The 18,984-nt window shown below is 50.2% G+C and overlaps 1 protein-coding gene across 2 annotated transcripts in view; it reads right to left on the bottom strand.

Moving 5' to 3' along the window:
• Positions 1 to 5,934: 5,934 nt before the first annotated feature.
• The window catches only part of LOC115085866 (oocyte zinc finger protein XlCOF6-like), a 60,432-nt gene continuing 47,382 nt past the window's right edge, over positions 5,935 to 18,984 (bottom strand). For both annotated transcript variants that reach the window (XM_029592388.1, XM_029592387.1), the window contains exon 4: positions 5,935 to 8,284. In XM_029592388.1, the coding sequence (XP_029448248.1) occupies positions 6,135 to 8,284 (2,150 nt within the window). In that variant the 3' untranslated portion in view covers positions 5,935 to 6,134. The remainder of the gene's footprint in view (positions 8,285 to 18,984) is intronic.

The following is an 18,984-nucleotide window of genomic DNA, read 5'->3' as shown; positions in this document are numbered from 1 at the left end:
AGGAGGATTCTTTACTTTCAACGGCGTTTCCTAATTTCTCAGCTGAGGGTGAGGACGCTATCCCGGCCCCACAGCGAGGCTCATCCCAGTGGCGTCATCGAGGAGGGACCGGAAGGCCTTAAAGCCTTATTGGGGTGAAAACCGCCGCACCTCCCGAAACCTAGCGCGAGGTGAAAAAGTCTTCCTGTCATCTTATCCTCCGGCAGCTTATTCCCTTTAGACTCCCCCAAAACCTTCATCAATTGTTTCAGGTCCCCCCACACAAACAACAATTTTCCTTCCTTGAAAGGGAAGATTACAGAGCCGAGACCTGGACCACATATCAGCTGACCAATTCTGCAAGCAGGGCAGACGTGGCACAGAGACCGCCGCGACCGTGTTACTGGCCGAAGTCCAGCTCAAGTCACAAAGCGCGTCAGCCTCGCTTGCAGTCCCGGCCTCCACCTGAGTCGCCCGGCTATTCACACCAGCGCCCGCTGAAGGCCTTTCCTGAGACTTCTGCACCCAGCGTAAACAGGCCCCCTGCATCAGACTTCCACAGATCGCTGCTCACAGGCTCAGCGCCGACAACTCAAACATCCTCTCCCGATGAATCTCTAGCTTACAGCCCTGGGCGTCCTTTAACACTGCCAATCCCGCAACCAGAATGGTTGGACTTGTTAGTGACCTTCAGCAATACTAACAGCAGCTGCAGGATATCCTCCATGAAGGGGATTTATTTATTTATTTAAAACATTTCTATACCGGCCTTCATGAATGGGATTCATATCAGGCCGGTTTACATGGAACAGGGGAAACCAGAAGTAAAAATAAAACCGACTAAACATAAATAAGAAAGGTCGAAAATTCAAAGTTACAATAAACAGGGGTATTGAACTTGGGAGCTAGTGTAGCTAGGAATAAGTGAAGTAGGAGTAAGAGCGATAGAGATTAACTAGGTAATTATCAATTAATATGTTATGAAATTAATAGATATTAAGTTCCTTGATCTGGGTATGACGAGTTAATTTGTGTTAGGGGAAGGCTTGGAGGAAAAGCCACGTCTTAAGTTTCCTTCGGAAGGTGTGGAGGCATGGTTCCAGTCTTAGATCAGTCGGTAGTTTGTTCCAGAGGACTGGTCCTGCTGTAGAGAAGGAACGTTCTTTGGTGGTTGTTAGCCGGGTGGATTTGGTAGGTGGGACTTGCAGCATTCCTTTATATGCCTCTCTGATGGGCCTGTCTGAGGCATGGAGTTTGAGTGGAGCCTGTAGGTCTAGGGTGAGTTGTTTGTGAATGGTTTTGTGTATTATGGTGAGTGCTTTATGTTGAATTCTGTATTTTATTGGCAGCCAGTGTAGGTTACGGAGGATAGGGGTAATGTGGGCGCTTCGGTTAGTGTTAGTTAAGATTCTGGCTGCTACGTTCTGGAGCATTTGTAGCGGTTTTGTTGCCGAGATGGGGAGCCCCAGGAGCAATGCATTGCAGTAGTCAGTCTTTGAAAATAGTGTAGATTGGAGGACAGTTCTAAAGTCCTGGAAGTGGAGGAGAGGTTTAATTCTTTTCAACACTTGAAGCTTGTAGAAGCATTCTTTGGTGATATTATTGATTGATTTTTTTAGGTTTAGATGATTGTCTAGTATGACTCCTAAATCTCTTGTGTGAGAAATATGTGTGTCCGGTGAAGTAGAATCGGTTTTAGTCCAGTGTTCAGGAGAGATGAGCAGGATTTCTGTCTTGGATGCGTTGAGCACCAGGTTCAGGCTGGAAAGGAGACTTTTTATGGATTTCAAACAATTTTCCCAGTAATCGAGTGTTTTTGTCAGGGTTTCTTTTATGGGGATCAATATCTGAACGTCATCTGCGTAGAGGTAGTATGTTAATTGTAGGTTAGTGAGTAGTTGGCAGAGGGGTAGTAAGTAGATATTGAAAAGGGTTGGAGATAATGATGAGCCTTGTGGAACGCCTAGGGTTGATATATAACTTGGTGATTCTATGTTGTTGACTCTCACCTTGTAGCTTCTATTGTTGAGGAATGAGTTGAACCAATTGAGGGCAAGACCCGTGATTCCAATTTCTGAAAGACGATTTAGGAGGATGGCATGGTTTATCGTATCGAATGCCGATGAGATATCTAGAAGGACCAGTAGGTATGCAAGCCCTTTGTCTAGTCCCATGAGGATGTGGTCTGATAGTGAGATGAGGAGGGTTTCTGTGCTGGCTGATTTTCGGAAGCCATACTGTGCAGGGTAAAGAATTTTATTTTCCTCAAGGAAGTCAGAGAGTTGTGTGTTAACAACTTTCTCTGTGAGCTTCGCTAGAAACGGCAGGTTCGATATGGGTCTGAAGTTGGCGAGTTCTTTTGTGTCTAGATACAGTTTTGCTTTGGCTCTAACCACCTTGGGGCTCGCCTTGATCTTATAGAGAGAGAAAAGGCTTTTGGTGGACCCCGGAGACCAACCAACACCGGATCCACCCCTTCACTCTCAGACTCCTCTTCGACCACCTGAATACCCAGCTCCTCCCGAACAAGGGAAATAAGGGACCTCAACTCCTCCTAATGAAACAGATGAACCGCCCACGGGTCATCTCCCTCCGTTAACGGGACCTCTTCAGGATCAGCCTGATCGACATCCACCGTGGGATCTGCTGGGTCATCCTGATCCATCCCTGGACCAACCCCAAGACCATCTCTTCCGGGTCATCCAGGTCCGAATCATCTGAGCCGCTAGGCCCTCAGGATGGTCCAGGCCCAGCCGGAGAAGGAGGTCCCCTGACCAAGCAGCCCTTCGGCCTCTTTGCAGCAGGACGACACGGCTGACAGAAATGCCCTTTTATAGCCAATGCTTTTCCTGATTAAATAGGCCTTATGTGTAAGCAAGACAAATTCTGAAGAAAACTCCACGTTATCCTCTCCCCTTTCCGGCCCAGAGATCGCATCTCCTCCCCTCCCCCCCCCCCCGACAAAATCACTGGGGACGACGGGGGAGGGGAGTCCGTCACCTTCCAAGCTGTAGCCCTTCTCCGGCCTGACAGGCTGTTTAGGCTCCCAGTATTGATCCTGACAGGGCCTTGGAAACCTGTGGCTCTCCTACCAGCCTCGTTCCCCCCCTCCCCTCCAGAAACAAATCGCGGCAGGGTGCCACTGCATTTGGATGTCCCCAAACCAGGCCGCCAGCCCGACAAGCTTTCCTGCATTGGAAAAGCGGTTGGCGCATTCTTGTCTTCACGCGCCCGGGCCTGCTGCAAAGGAAGAGAAGCCGCGTGATCGCGGGGCGCAGGAGAGGAGGGGAACACGGCCCAACGCAGCCTCCACCTCCCCAAGCAGCCCGAAGGCACGAACATGGGAGCTACACTGCTCCCTTCTGCAGCCCGGGCCTGCCACGATGATCAAAGCAGAACAGCCCCAGCGGTTGCTGCCAAAAGAAAAATGTAACTTTTTTTTTTCCTTTAAAGAAACAGCAGCCAGAGAAAAGGAAGAAATTCAAGCAAAAAAAAGGAATACTTCCCTGCTGGTGGCAACACTTCTGGAAAGGAGCGTTCAGGGGATAAGAGGAAACCAGGACCCCTGGCTGTCAGACCCCTGGATCTGCTGCAGACTAAAGCTGATCAGGGATTACCAACCCCACCGCTCGCCCGGCTCAACCTGAGGGATGGCCCACGAAGGAACCTAACACCTCAGGGAGCGTCTTCTAACTTCTCGTCTTCTGATCCTCCTTTTTTTTCCCCCCCCTTAACTGCAGGTTTCCACCTCTACCATCTGCTGGAGACAGAAATAGTGAGGGACTGCAGGTGGCACCCTCGGTTATGTAGCAGTGCCTCAAAGTTTTTAGTTCTCTGCCTCCCATCTGCTGGTAGGGATGCAAAACCCTCTTGTCTGGACTGATCTGGCACACGAACAGAAACTTTGAATGCTGGACATATGTCGGGTGTTGTTGAGATATCTCAAGGTTAAGGTTTCCAAAAGTCAGACCACCTCTCCGAGCTTCGGAACGGACCCAGGAATGGGTGCAAGGTGTCCAAGGCTCTTATTGCACATTGGCTGAAGGAGGCAGTTGGATCGGCTTACATGTGTAGGGGGTCGTCAGGTACCAGAAGGCCTGAAGGCTCATTCAACTCGGTCTCAGGTGACCTCCTGGGCTGAGTGTCAACTAGTGTCTCCCCAAGAAATCTGTCAGGTGGCTACTTGGAAGTTACCAGGCTCCAGCTTTCAGGACAGGTGGTGAAAGTGTACTGTGAACGGGACTATTACATTCCCACCCACTTTAAGAAAGCTGGGGTACATCCCAGGAGTTTGGACTGTTCTGGGGTATGAACAGGGAAGGGAAACTTTGTTCTTAGCTGCTGATTTTCATTCCTGGAATACCTCAGACCAGTCCAGAGCTCCACCCGATTAGGAAAGTCTGCTCGTGTTGGCGATACGTAAATGATGCAGAGTTGCTTCTTGGGTTCAATGATGATCTAATTCCTGATGTTGGAACGGGGTTCCGTTGTGAGGCTTCGCCTTCCTCCTGCACATTGAGGGGGGGTTGGGGTTTCTTTTATACTTTTAGTTATTCCCATCGTTGCTTGGGCACAGGTCACACTGAGGGCCTGCAGGTGGCACACTAGGTAATGTGGCAATGTTAGTGAAACCTTTATTCTCTGTCTCCATCTGCTGGCAGGCAGGTAAAACCCAGGAGACTGGATTGTTCTGTGGTATTCCAGGAAAGAAAATTACAGGTTAGAACCAATTTTCCTTTCTTCCATGACCATCTGTTATGAACTGGTATTGTTTGTGGTCCCCGGATCGTGGTAAGAGCTGACTCCACCCACAGGGGAGGAGCCCTGTGGGGACTCACCACAATAGGTGTGGCCTCAGCTGAGACGGACACAATAGCAAGAGACTTTATTATACTGGAAAGGTGAGGATTCCCACCTCACAGTCCAGAGTAAAGGCAGCTCACTGGTGATATCTCTGATAATGGCCTGCAGCGCGGGGTATGCCGAGAATTACAGGAGAATGCTTGAGAGTAGTGCAGGAGGTCCGCAGAGCTGAAGGGATGATGGTACTCACTCTGAAGTATGCCAGGAAGGTTACTGAGAAGATCATGGCAGTGGCCCGAGGCATGGGGTACACCGGAGGTGCCGACAGCAGAAGGAAGCGAACTCACAAGGCTGAACCAAACGCACCCGGAGTCGGTGGAGAGAGACTGTAGGCAGGAAGGCCTTCCGAGGAGCGGATAGCCAGAACGTAACAAGGCCCCCGAGGAGCGGTACCTAAGGCGCTCGAGTCTCTGTGTCAGGAAGGAGTTCAGCGTAGTAAGCGAAGCTTCTCCGAAGGAGTGGAATATAGCAGGAAGGAAGTCCTTGCTAACTCACAGGTAGCTCAGTCCGACAGGGTTAAATACACGCTGGCAGATGACGTCATGCGGAGGGGATGCCCCCCCGAGGTTCCCGCCATGACGTGTATAAGATGGAGCCGTGCACGCGTGTGTCTTAGGTAATCCCCGATTCAAGATGGCGGACGGGATTGCCCCACCGTCCCAGAAACGCCGAGGCGAGCAGCATGAAGAGGCAGAGGTCGCCAAATGTCCGAGGTTCACTGAAGCGGGGAAAAGGGAGGTAAGCAACAGAGGTCGCAGCCATCTGCGACCGGGCACAACACCATCAGATAATTTATAAGCAGTATTGCATGCTGAGACTGTACATTCCTAAAGCTGAAGGTGGTTCTAATTGAAATTAATTACACCTATAGAGCTACCATAATACACCTTCAGTTCTTTATGCTGAAATCCTCTGCCTTCCTGTTCCAGTTCCTTTATATTGTAATCTTCAGTCACAGCAATGTCAATTTTGCTAAATGAGCATCACAAGAACTGTAGAGTTTCAAATGATAAGACAAATAGTAAAGGAAATACCTTTGGAAGGGGATTGGATGCGCTAGGATTAAAGCAAGTTTCATAACCCAGGGAGTTCATGAGAGGACTCAACGGGTTTAATGCCAGACAAAACAAAAGCAGTTACAGGGAATCTCCCTGGAATATTCCTCACTAGACCTTAATATTGGAGATTTTGTCAATCCTCATAATTCTGGTTTCTTTCCTGTGTTCATTCTTTCATGACTTTTCAGACTTAATTTCCAACTGAAGCTTTTATCACAGTACATTAAATGATTTCTATCCCAGGTGGATCCTTTCATGATTTTTCAGTAAATATTTGCGACTGAAGCATTTATCACACTCATTGCACATAAGTGGTTTCTCCCCTGTGTGGATCCTTTTATGAATTTTCAGATTAGAAGTACAACTGAAGCTTTTACCACACTCGGCACATGTAAATGGTTTCTCTCCTGTGTGCACCCTTCCATGGCTTTTCAGTTGTGATTTGCTATAGAAGCTTGTATCACACTCTGGGCATGTAAATCGTTTCTCTTGGCTGTGGATCCTTTCATGGTTTTTAAGTTTTGATTTTCTACTAAAACTTCTATCACACTCTGTGCATGCAAATGGCTTTTCTCCTGTGTGGATCACTTCATGTATTTTTAGTTCAGGTTTTGAACGGAAGCTTTTACAGCACTCAGTACATCTAAATGGTTTCTCTGCTGTGTGGATCCTTTTGTGCCTTTTCAGTTCAGAATTTGTACGGAAGTTTTTATAACACTCAGTGCATGTAAAAGGTTTCTCTGCTGTGTGGGTCTTTTCATGCAATTTCAAGCTTGATTTACTACTGAAACTTTTATCACACTTTGTGCATGTAAATGGTTTCTCTCCTGTGTGGATCCTTTCATGCAATATCAGTCTAGGTTTTGAACGGAAGCTTTTATCACACTCAGTGCATGTAAATGGTTTCTCTCCGGTGTGGATCTTTTCATGCAATTTCAATTCAGGTTTTGAACGGAAGCTTTTATCACACACAGTGCATGTAAATGGTTTCTCTCCGGTGTGGATCTTTTCATGATTTTTCAGTAAATATTTGCGACTGAAGCATTTATCACACTCCATGCACGTAAATGGTTTCTCTCCTGTGTGGATCCTTTCATGCAATTTCAATTCAGCTTTTGAACGGAAGCTTTTATCACACACTGTGCACATAAATGGTTTCTCTCCTGTGTGGATCTTTTCATGCAATTTCAGTGTAGGTTTTATACGGAAGCTTTTATCACACACTGTGCATTTAAATGGTTTCTCTCCTGTGTGGATTCTTTCATGCATTTTCAACTTCGCTTTGCTAATGAAGCTTCTATCACACTCAGTGCACGGAAATTGTGTCTCTCCTGTGTGAATCCTTTGATGGTTTTTCAATAAATAATTGTAACTGTAGCTTTTATTACACTCAGTGCATGTAAATGGCTTCTCTCCTGTGTGGATCCTTTCATGCAATTTCAGTTCAGGTTTTGAACGGAAGCTTTTATTACACTCAGTACATATAAAAGGCTTCTCTCCTGTGTGGATCCTTTCATGCCTTTGCAGGTCTGCCTTTGTAAAAAAACTTTTGTCACACTCAGTACATGCATACAGTTTTTCTCGCTTGTGGTTTATTTGGTAGCTTTTCACATGAGATTTCTGCTCAAATATTTTATTACGTCCACTGCATACAAATGGTTTCTCTCGTGCATGCTTCCTTTCATGCATTTTCAGTTCATATTTCAAACAGAAGCTTTTATCACACTCAGTGCACACAAATTCTCTCTCTCCTTTACGGATCCTTTTCGTTTCTGTGTTTTTATATAAACTTTTATCACACTCAGTGTATGTTAAGGGTTTTTCTCCCATGTGGATCCTTCTGTGTATTTTCAGTTCTGATTTCCTACTGAAATCTTTATCACACTCATTGCAAGTGAATCGTTTCTCTGCTTTGTGCATCCGTTGATGCCTTTTCCTTTTTGATTTCCAAATGAAGCTTTTATTATACTCTGTCTCTGTAAATTGCTTTTCGCCTGAGTGGATCTTCTGGTGGATTTTCAATTGCGATGGATAAATGAAGCTTTTATTACATTCACTACATGGAAATGATTTCTCTCTTGTTTGAATCTTCTGGTGAACTTTTATTACCTTAGTTGCACAATCACTCCCTAAAAAGAATCTCAACCCAACATGTTCTCTCAGATATTGTGTACTTTGTTCACAGGGAGTCACATTCTCAGTGGAGTCTCCTGGGTTTCTCAGCCTTTCCTCTGGCTTGCACTGTTTCCAGCAGTTTTCCTCCCAGTCACAACATGGGCAGGTATCCCTTCTCTCTGCCTCTGATACAGTTTTAATCATTTCTAGATGTTCTGTGGGTTCGTCAGGATGCATTTCCTTATTTCTTTTCTTGGACTCGTCGATCTCTGAATAAGAAAATAAAGGACAGACATTACTTGATGTAAGGGAGACTCACAGTGACAACGGTCAGGGTTTCCCAGCATTAAACACCTCAGAGGGAACAGGGGTGTAAAGCAGCTGCATCAGCTCCTTTCTGCAGCATTTTGGGATGAACCAGAGTACATTGCTAGGGCTCAGAGGAGGACGAAGCTAAGGACTGAACATCTCACCAGTGTCTGGTGTATAAAGTTCTCAGAATGCTGTTTTATGTAACTCACGCATAACAGAAACCACCTTGTAAACTAATTTAAATTGTATTTAAATAGCCCTGTGATGTCCAGCACTCAGTCCAAAATATTAATGGAGGTCTTCATACACAGCTACCGGTAATCTTGATAACGCAATCAGTGCTTCACTATAATCATAGATCTCACCTGAAAGTGCTTGCAGAAATGGACAACAGTGAGCACTTCTTAATTTTAAATTATTTACTTTTGGAATTTGTGTCATATTTGCAATTAAATGTTCTTACCACAGCTGTGACTTCTTGCTGTCTCCTTCAATGAAGCTTTCCCCAAGTGCTATTCAATATTCCACTATCAAACCCAACGCACACCCCTGAAGCAGATCGTTTTCCAAACACGGATCCACATCAGGTTCTGAGAGCGGAAAGCTGAATGTCACTTGGGGAATGATTCACTGAAGGGGACAGCAAGAGGTCATAGCTATGAGAAGCACTTTTAATTGCAAATACAAATAATTCCAAAAGAAGTCATTTAAAATAGATTATGGAGCTCCCTAAGAACAGCAGTGACGCTCTGTCTATGAAACAAACACTGAGGACTGGATCCGCTGCAGCTTCTGAAGGGGAATGGAAGACGACATTTAAGGTGTTTTAAAATTTCTATTTTAGGCAATGTGTGACATTAATTGCTATAAACTGAGGGCCCTATAGGAAAATTAGTTCTTACCTGTTAATTTTCGTTCCTGTAGTACCACGGATCAGTCCAGACTGTGGGTTGAGCCTCCTTTCCAGCAGGTGGAGACAAACCAAAACTGAAAGGGTATCCTATATCAGGACAGAGCCTACCGTGTAACCCTTCAGTATAACCATTGTCAAAGCAGAAAACAACAAAACAAGAATAGGATCAAGCAAGTAACCATAAAGCTCAATGGAGCAACTGAAAAACAATGTAAGAACTCATGGGATGACTATCCGCTCTTGCATATACTTGGTGCTTGTACAACCAAGGCTTCCGGTGTAATTGCTCAAAGAATGAAGTATCAAAATTTGGGAATCTGCAAGAATAAGCTTCGAGAGGACAGAAAAGAAAGACAAAATAGGGAAGGGCGTCTGGACTGATCCGTGGTACTACAGGACCAAAAATTAACAGGTAAGGAATAATTTTCCTTTCCCTGTACGTACCCGGATCAGTCCAGACTCCTGGGATGTACCAAAGCTTCCCTACACCGGGTGGGACCGAGACAGTCCCGCTCGAAGCACTTGCCGCCCAAAGGAACCAAAAACCGGAGCTAGCACATCCAAACGATAGTAGCGAGCAAAAGCGTGCAAGGACGTCCAGGTGGCGGCCCTGCAAATCCCCTGCGGGGAGACCGATTGACTTTCCGCCCAGGAAGTAGCCTGAGAACGTAGCAAATGAGCCTTTAGACCCTCGGGAACCGCCCGACCTTGGCAGAGATAGGCTGAGGAGATCGCCTCTGTCAACCATCACGCGAGAGAGGTCTTAGAAGCCGGCTTATCCCGATTAGGACCACTCCAGAGAACAAAAAGATGGTCCGGGACCCGAGAGTCATTGGTAACCGGGGGACGCTGGAGTAGAACTCATTTACCACGCAGCTTACGAAGGTCGCCCCCAGCTGTGCCCGCAATCCCCTCTGGGGAGAACGCAGTGAGCTCTACCGACTGGTTGACATGAGAGGTAGAGATAACCTTAGGCAAGAAAGAAGGAACAGTCATGAGGAAACCCCTGAATCGGAAAAGCGCAAGAAAGGTTCCCGACAGGACAACGCTTGGATCTCGGAGACGCGCCGAGCGGAGGAGATAGAGCCAAGAAAAGAAAAAACTGTCTTGAGCGTGAAAACCTATAACGTAGCCCGTCGGAGAGGTTCGAACGGGGCAGCCCAGAGGACCAGGTTAAGACTCCACGACGGACAAGTGAAAACGAGAAGGCGGCCGCAGGTGTTTGACTCCCTTCAGAAACCAAAACACGTCCGGGGGCCCTGCTAAGGGATGACCGTCTACCGGATCCAGGAAGAGCCGAGGGCGGAGACTGGAACGTGCAGAGAACTGAAGGAAAAACCTTGGGAAGACCCTTCTGAAGGAAGAAAGCACCAATGAGACCGGGTCGGAGCGCGCTGAGACACCCGACTCCACACAGACAGACACAAAAACCATCCAGATACACACATAAGCCAGGGAAATCGACTGTTTCCGGGCCCGCAGCAGGGTGGAGATGACCTCCTCCTTATAGCCATTACGCCTCAGGTGTCGCCGTTCAAAAGCCAAGCCGCTAGACAGAAGCGATCGGCCTGGTCGAAAAATACTGGCCACTGCCGAAGCAGGTGAAGGAGATGACCTAACCGAAGGGGCCCGTCCGTCGCCAGGTTGAGATCGGCGAACCATGGCCTGCGTGGCCACTCGGGTGTTACCAGAACCCCGGGTCCCCGGTGGAGCTCTATTCTTCTGAGAATGTTCCCACCAGAGGCCACGGCGGGAATACGTACTGAAGGACGTCCGAGGGCCAAGGGAGAGTCTGAGCAACCACGCCCTCGAAGCCGTACTCCCTCCATGCCGGTCTTTGGGTCCATGGCGGAGACCATGGACCCGAAGACCGGCAGGTAGCCTCGCCCCACGCGAGTGTCGAAGAGGGCTCCCAGGAACCCGAAGTCCTGGGAGGGCTGAGGGATATCCATGGGAGAATTCAATATCCACCCAAGAGACGCGAGGAGAGCTAATACCCGATCCACCGTTAGATTGGCAAGAGCCACTGGCTGGGCCCATACACGACCACCACCAACCTCGGGAAAGGCGTGCGACGCAGTCACGAGGCCGAAGGGCAGCGGCCGAAAGTGGAAAACACCTGGTGATGATGTGGGAGCGAAGATACACCAGGCAATCGCAGTGAATCGGAAAATGGGAGCACGCCGTTGTCAAAACGAGCGAAGGCGAGGAAACTCTCCGGGGCGAACCGCCACGATGACCGTTCGCAAGATGTCCAAATGGAAACATGGGATCTGAAGGCCCCGGAGGACCCCCTTGAGAGCTAAGATCGGCCGAGAAGGTCCGGCCTTCCCGGGAACCACGAAGTAGGCAAAATACCAGCCTGCGCCGCGCTCCCTTACCGGAACTGAAGCCACTGCGCCCAGACTCCGTAGTTTGGCGAGGGTTTGGACAATGTCGGAGACCCATCGGACTGCCACGAGCTTGACCCAGTCCTTGAAGAAAAGGGGGAAAGGCGGTCGCCCCGACAAGGGACCGAGGAACGGGTTCACTAAACTTACTTGCAGGGCAGGCTCCGGGGCGGAGCGCGAGGACGGCCCTCGCGAAGGGAGCGACGCCCGCTAAAAGCTGCGAGCAGGATTGAGGGCGAGAAGGATAACCCCCGGAGGGGCTACCTCTGCCGCGGGGCGTATACCGACTCTATCCCTGGAAGGCGGACGGGAGCGTGAATGTTTCGGACGGTCCGCCGGGGCATAGGAACCTTGACTTCCTCTGAGGAACCAATAAGCTTCCCAAGGTCCACTCCAAAGAGCAACTCAGCCTTGAAGGACAACGCGCCGCCTGGAAGGATGGGTCGGCCGCCCAATTTGGCCACCAGAGGAGTCGTGGGGCGGACACCAGCGAGGCCATCGCCTCCGCCTGGTCGCGAAGGAGGTCGCAGAGCGCAGCAGCCCCGTGAGCGATAACGGTGTCCAGACGCTCAGCCTGCTCCGCCTCTGCAGACGGGAGGGCCTGGGTGCCGAGGAATTGCTGAACCCACCTGAGACCTGCCCGCTGCATGAGACTGCCGCATGGACCCCCCAGAGCTAGGACTTAAAAAATTGCGTGGTATGTACGCCTCGAGCTTACGGTCCTGTCCGCGCAGAGACCGAGGAGAACCCAGCGGGAACTTGCAACATATCTAAAACATGCGCACTCCCCACCTGGAGTCTCGCTGCCGGTGCCTCCCATGCCCGCAAGAGCAGCAGCTTGCGCGGGGGAGGGGGTGGAATCACTTGCCGGAGCCCTGAGTCCCGCCAGGCTCGGGTCCATACATTTATAGATTATTCTCTCTCTTTTTTTTTCTTTTCCAAGGAGGCCATAGTATCGAGGGCTCCCCCCCCAGCCACAATTCCTCCTTTGAAAAATATGCGGAAGACCCTGAGAACGTCACCCTCCAGGGACGGGAGGGTGCTCACAGAAAGAGACATGGGATCAGGATCCTAAAGAAACTGAGACCCCCGGGGGTGGGGGTGGTTCTGGCGAAGCGACCCCGGGGCTAACGCGACCGGGCAACCAGCCAACGACGCGTGGCACGGACCCACAATTTATTTATTTATTTTGGTTATTTTATGGGGAGGCAAGGGGGGGGGACCCGTCTCCTCCTCCTGCCGGCTAAATAAACAAACATTTGTGCAGGAAGAGGAGGAATCCACAGAAAAAAATGGGCCCTGAATTTCCCGGGGCTGGGGGGATCCGAAAATTTCAGCCCCCCAGCCCCAGGCAGCTCCGAAAACGGAGCCGCCAAAAAATTCAAGATGGCCGCCGTTCCCGGGCTTTGCCGACCCAGGAACGGCCTGGCCATGCTGAGGGGACACGATCCCTGAGCTAAATTTGCCTGTTCTGCCGAGGAGGGGCCTTCCCCACCCGGCAGGCAGGCAGAGCAGAGCCCCTCGTGTGAAAAATCGCGACGAGGGCTGCTCACAGAGGAAGGCAGGCTGCCAGCCGCGGCATGAGAAGCCACTCTGAAGAAAAAAAATTTAAAAAGAGATTTGAGTGACAGCCTGCCGGCAGGAGTGAAACAGGGGGGAAACCTGCTGACTCCTGCCTGTCTGGCTGCTGGTTCAAAATCCCAGGAAGCACAATTTAAAAAATCAGAATGAAATCGCTGCTTTAATATCATTATAATTATTTTATATATATATATATTTTGTAAACACTGATTGAGCATAGCAAGGAAACTCTAGGCCCCCTGGGCAGCCGGGGAGGGGGGGGGAGACGAGCACTGGACTACCAGCCTCGGTCCCTACCACAGCGAGGATGGGGGAGAGGGGGGAGACGAACGCTGGACCACCAGCGTCAGTCCCCACAGCCGCGAGAATGAATAGGGGGGAGGAAGGGGGAAGACGAGCACTGGACCACCTGGCTCGGTCCCCACAGCAGCAAGGAAGGAGGGAGGTGACCACTGGACCACCAGTGTCGGTCCCCACACCGGGAATCACTTACGGACTCAGGCTGTGCTCTGCACAAGGGGCAAAGCCCCCCTGAGTCCGGCAAGAGCTGGGAGACGGGACCATCTCCTGCACCAAAGAAAAGCTAAACTCCCTGTCTTTCTTTCTTTTTCTTTTTTTTTTTTTTTTAACAGGAAGAAAAACCAAACGAGATCCCTAAGGAATAAGTACTTGCTAGATCCAAGAAGAAAGGAAGAAAAAGAAGGCTGACTAGACTAGATCAGGAGACCGAAGGGTGAACTGCTGCACCTGCTGGGAGACAGACAAATACTGAAGGGCTACAGGATAGGCTCTGCCTGATATAGGACACCCTATATCATTTGAAGAAGTTTCTGGAGGAAAAGTCCATTAACCATTATTAAGGTAGAGTTGCAGAAATCCACTGCTTATTCTTGGGATAAGCAGCTTGGAATCTATCTACCCCTTGAGATCCTGCCAGGTACTTGTGACCTGGATTGGCCACTGTTGGAAACAGGATACTGGGCTTGATGGACCCTTGGTCTGGCCCAGTATGGCATGTTCTTATGTTCTTACCCTTTCAGTTTTGGTCTGACTCCACCTGCTGGAAAGGAGGCTCAACCCACGGTCTGGACTGATCCAGGTACGTACAGGGAATTAAGCATTTTTCCCCACAGACACAACAAGGGAGAAAACCTTTAGTAAATAGGCCCCTTAGACTGTAAGCTCCTGGGGACAGGGAAATACCGACAGTACCTGAATGTAAAGCCTTGAGCTACCAATGAAAATAAATCTAAACCCAATCTAAATCAATATTGTCCATGCTTTCTATTTCTCTATAAATAAAGTGAGTTCTATATAGAACAGGAGGGAGCTGATCCCTGACCCCTGCAGAGTCCTAGGGCAGGAGTAACAGGAAGCAGAAGCCGCTGTAAGCAGAGACTGGACATTATCTCTGAGCTCAGTCACTGCCGTGACGCATCTGCCCTCGCGCTGGGGAAGTGCAGGGAAATGAAGGCCGTCATGGATTCCCCGAGGAAGGAAAAGATCAGACAGAGCTGGGCCGAGCCCTTCAGAGCATAAAAACAGAGCAAGCGCTCTCGCACCCCCAGGGACACGCGGTGAGCTCTGAACCCAACGAGACCAGGAGAGGAGAAGGATCTGACTGATGTTCCCCAGAACCCCCTAAAAGAGAGAGACTACAAACCAGCAGAGAGCAGCAGGTGACAGGAAAGGCTTAAAAGGACTCTGTAAGCCCAAATCCAACAGGGAAAAGACAGAGGGGATCTGAGGACCCCGACCCTTCCTACTGCACAGAACAGGAGAGAGAAATGCGCTGTGCTTTGTAAAACAACGAGGGAGACTTATTCCAGGAGATTCTGGCACCTCTCCTGCTATTGGAGTAAAAGTTATCAAGGCGAGGATGAGGACTGTGAATGGGGCTCCTCCCAAGCCTGGATCTGAACTCAGCTCCCAAGAGCCTCAGCCCTCACTGGGATAACCCGACCTGGAGACCTGAGATTACAGCACAGGAGGGAGAGAGGGAAATGAGAATAAATCTCTGATCTTAGCTGCTGGTACTCATAGGCAGGAAATTACAGAGCACCTGGGAGTGGAGTCAGAGCCTCAAGGTTTGGGGGCCATCGACCTGTGGGAGGGTCCGGTCTACAGGATCAGATGATGACTGCCTGGGTTACACTGTTTCTCCATTTTTGTCTTTTCAGAAGAGGACAAAATGGGATGGTTGTAGAGTTTGGGAGCTGGAATATTGAAGAAATTACTTACCTGATCATTTCGTTTTCCTTAGTGTAGACAGATGGACTCAGGACCAATGGGGTTTATACTCCCCCACCAGCAGATGGAGACTGAGTCAGATTTCAAAGCTGACGTCACCCTAGATAACCCCTGCAGTGACCTCTGCCCTTCAGTATTCTCTTCAAAAGCCCTTGGGGACTAGCCTTTGAGAACCTTGATTAAGACTTGATTAAAACTCAATTTAAAAAAATGAAGGCCGGAAACCGTATTTGCATTCAATCAGACATAAGTGCTGAATCCTGGCCAACTCATAGAAACCCCGATCGAGGGGTAGAAAGATTTATTTATTTTATTATTTTTTATATACTGACATTTGATCTGAGATATCACATTGGTTTACATTCAGGTACTGTAGGTATTTCCCTATCCCCAGAGGGCTTACAATCTAAGTTTTTGTACCTGAGGCAATAGAGGGTAAAGTGACTTGCCCAAGGTCACAAGGAGTGACAGGGGGACTCGAACCCTGGTCTCCTGGTTCATAGTCCACTGCTCTAACCACTAGGCTATTCCTCCTCCCTATGTGTAGTCCCTTGGGGACAAGGTTCATGTCCTCTCCCCCTTGGCACTATTCGTGGGCAGCCATAGGTGGGATGCTGAGTCCATCTGTCTTCACTAAGGAAAACAAAATTATCAGGTAATAATTTCTCCAGTTCCTAGCGTGTAGCAGATGACTCAGGACCAATGGGATGTACAAAAGCTACTCCCAAACCGGGTGGAAGGCAGCCTGTGGTCCAGTTAGCACTGCCCTCGCAAAGGCTGCATCCTCTCAGCCTTGGACATCCAAGCCTGGAGAAGGTGTGCAAGGAAGACCATGTCGCTGCTCGGCAGATGTCGCCGGGAGACAGTAGCTTAGCTTCCGCCCAGGATACGACGTGGACCCTAGTGGAAGGAGCTTTCATCTGAAGGGGTAGAGGCTTCCCTGCCTCTACGTAGGTTCCTGTGATCACTTCCTTATCCAGCGGGCTATGGTAGCTCGCGAAGCTGCTTCGCCTTGTTTCTTTCCGCCGTGAAGAACGAATAGGTGGCCCCGTCTTGCGTCTGTGTGTTCTAGGTACTGTACCAACAGCCTGCCGACGTTTAAGTGGCGTAGGAGGTGGTAGTCTTCCGAGTCTTTGCATCTATCTAGGGACGGTTAGGAAATGGACTGGTTCAGGTGGAACTCCAAGACTGCTTATGGTAAAAAGGCAGGGACGGTGCGAAGCTGCAACCTTCCTGGAGTCAGCCAGAGGAACAGCTCCCGACATGACAAGAGCCTGTAGTTCAGGGATGCGACGAGCAGAGCAAAATCCCACTGTCGCTCCTTGTGACCTTAGGCAAGTCACTTTACTCTCCGCTTCCTTAGGTACAAACTTAGGGGTAGATTTTCAGACCGCGTGAATAGGTGTACTTTTGCTGGCGCATCAGGCGCAAACAAAAGTACGCGGGATTTTAGTAGATACGCGCGTAGCCGCGCGTATCCGCTAAAATCCTGGATCGGCGCGCGCAAGGCTATCGATTTTGTATAGCCGGCGCGCACCGAGCCGCGCTGCCTACCCCCATTCCCTCCGAGGCCGCTCCGAAATCGGAGCGGCCTCGGAGGGAATCGGAGCGGCCTCGGAGGGAATCCTCTAACGCCCTCCCCTCACCTTCCTCTACCTAACCCACCCGCCCGGCCCTGTCTAAACCCCCTCCTTACCTCCGGGAGGCGTAAATCCCCACGCGCCAGCGGGCCGCTAGCGCGCCGGGACGCGACCTGGGGGCGGGTCCGGAGGGCGCGGCCACGCCCCCGGACCGCCCCGGGCCGTAACCACGCCCCCGAACCCGCCCCCAAAATGCTGCCGACACGCCCCCTAAACGCCGCGATGACCGGACCCGCCCCCGACACGCCCCCCTCGGAGAACCCCGGGACTTACTCGAGTCCCGGGGTCTGCGCGCGCCGGTGAGCCTATGTAAAATAGGCTCACCGGCGCGCAGGGCCCTGCTCGCCTAAATCCGCCCGGATTTGGGCGGATTTAGGCGAGCAGGGCTCTTAAAATCCGCCCTTAGATTGTAGGCCCGGTGGGGATAGGGAAATCCCTACAGTACCTGAATGTAATCCACTTTGAAGTGTCAAAAAGCAGAATATAAATCCAAATTATTGCCACCAAAAATACGGCCTTCAGCGTTAGTAGGCATAGGGACAGAGCTCGCAGCGGCCGGAACGAAGGCCCTGCCAGGAAGTTCAATACAAGGTTGAGGTTCCATAGGGGGACGAGCCACCTTAAGGGCAGGCAGAGGTTTTTAACCCCTATTAGGAAATGGGTCAAGTCCGGATGCGTAGCTAAGCGGCTCCGTTCACCTCGCCTCTAAAACAGGAGAGAGCTGCAACCTGAACCATCAAGGATTTTGAGGGAAAACCCTTTTATTTAGACCATCCTGTAAGAATTCCAGATCATGGGGATCTTGGTCGTCCGAGGCGCCACCCCGCATTCTTCGTACCAGGCCTCAAAAACTCTCCAGATCCTCACATACGCCAGGGACGCTGAGAAATTCCATGCATGGAGCAAGGTGGCAATTACGCCAGCCAAGTATCCTCACCCTTTCAAGACAAAATCAAGTCGGCTCCTCATGGAGGAGGGGGGAGAAGTAGGAGACTCTGCACCAGAAGCCTCTACAAGTCCGCATACCACGGGCGTCTGGGCCAGTTGGGGGCCACCAGGAGGACTAGCCCTCTATGGCGTTCAATCTTGCGGATGACCTTACCCAGCAGAGGCCATGGAGGGAAGGGGTACAGTAGGTCCTCCTCTGGCCAGGTCTGAACCAGGGCATCGATTCCTTGGGAGTGTTGATCTCTTCTGCGACTGAAGAACTGTGGGACCTTCGTATTGTGCGAGGTGGCCAACAGGTCAATGGATGGAAGGCCCCAGCGATCTACTAGGAGCTGGAAGGCTCTGGCCGACAACGTCCATTCTCCTGGATCCAAACTCTCCCTGCTGAGGAAGTCTGCCCTAGCGTTGTCTTGTCCTGCTATGTGGGAGGCCGAAATTCCTTGCAGAGTTAGCTCCACCCATTCCATAAGTTTTGGTTCCTCCCTGGCGGTTGATATAAGCTACCATTGTCGCGCTGTCTGATAACACGCAGACTACTTGACTCCGGAGCCTGTGGCTGAAGATAGATAAACCAATCTGACTGCTCTGGCCTCTAGGAGGTTTATGTTCCAGTGCGCCTCCTCCTTGGTCCATCGGCCCTGTGTTGTCAATTCCTGACAGTGGGCTCCCCACCCTCGGAGGCTTACGTCTGTCGTGATGACTTGCCAGTTCGGTGGGGACAGGCTTACCCCCTTGCTGGGTTCACTTCCTATAGCCAGCATTGGAGCCGAGAACATACTTCCACTGGTAGGTGGAGGCGAATTGAGTAGTCTTGAGATAGTGGGTTCCAATGTGACAGCAGGGAGTGTTGGAGTGGTCTCATGTATGCCCTCGCCCATGGGACTACCTCCAGTGTTGACGCCATCAGGCTGAGGACCTGGAGATAGCTCCACACC

Source organism: Rhinatrema bivittatum, chromosome 2 (assembly GCF_901001135.1).
Source record: "Rhinatrema bivittatum chromosome 2, aRhiBiv1.1, whole genome shotgun sequence".
NCBI lineage: Eukaryota > Metazoa > Chordata > Amphibia > Gymnophiona > Rhinatrematidae > Rhinatrema > Rhinatrema bivittatum.
The sequence above is the reverse complement of the archived record's forward strand: the minus strand, read 5'-3'. Positions and strand labels throughout refer to the sequence as shown.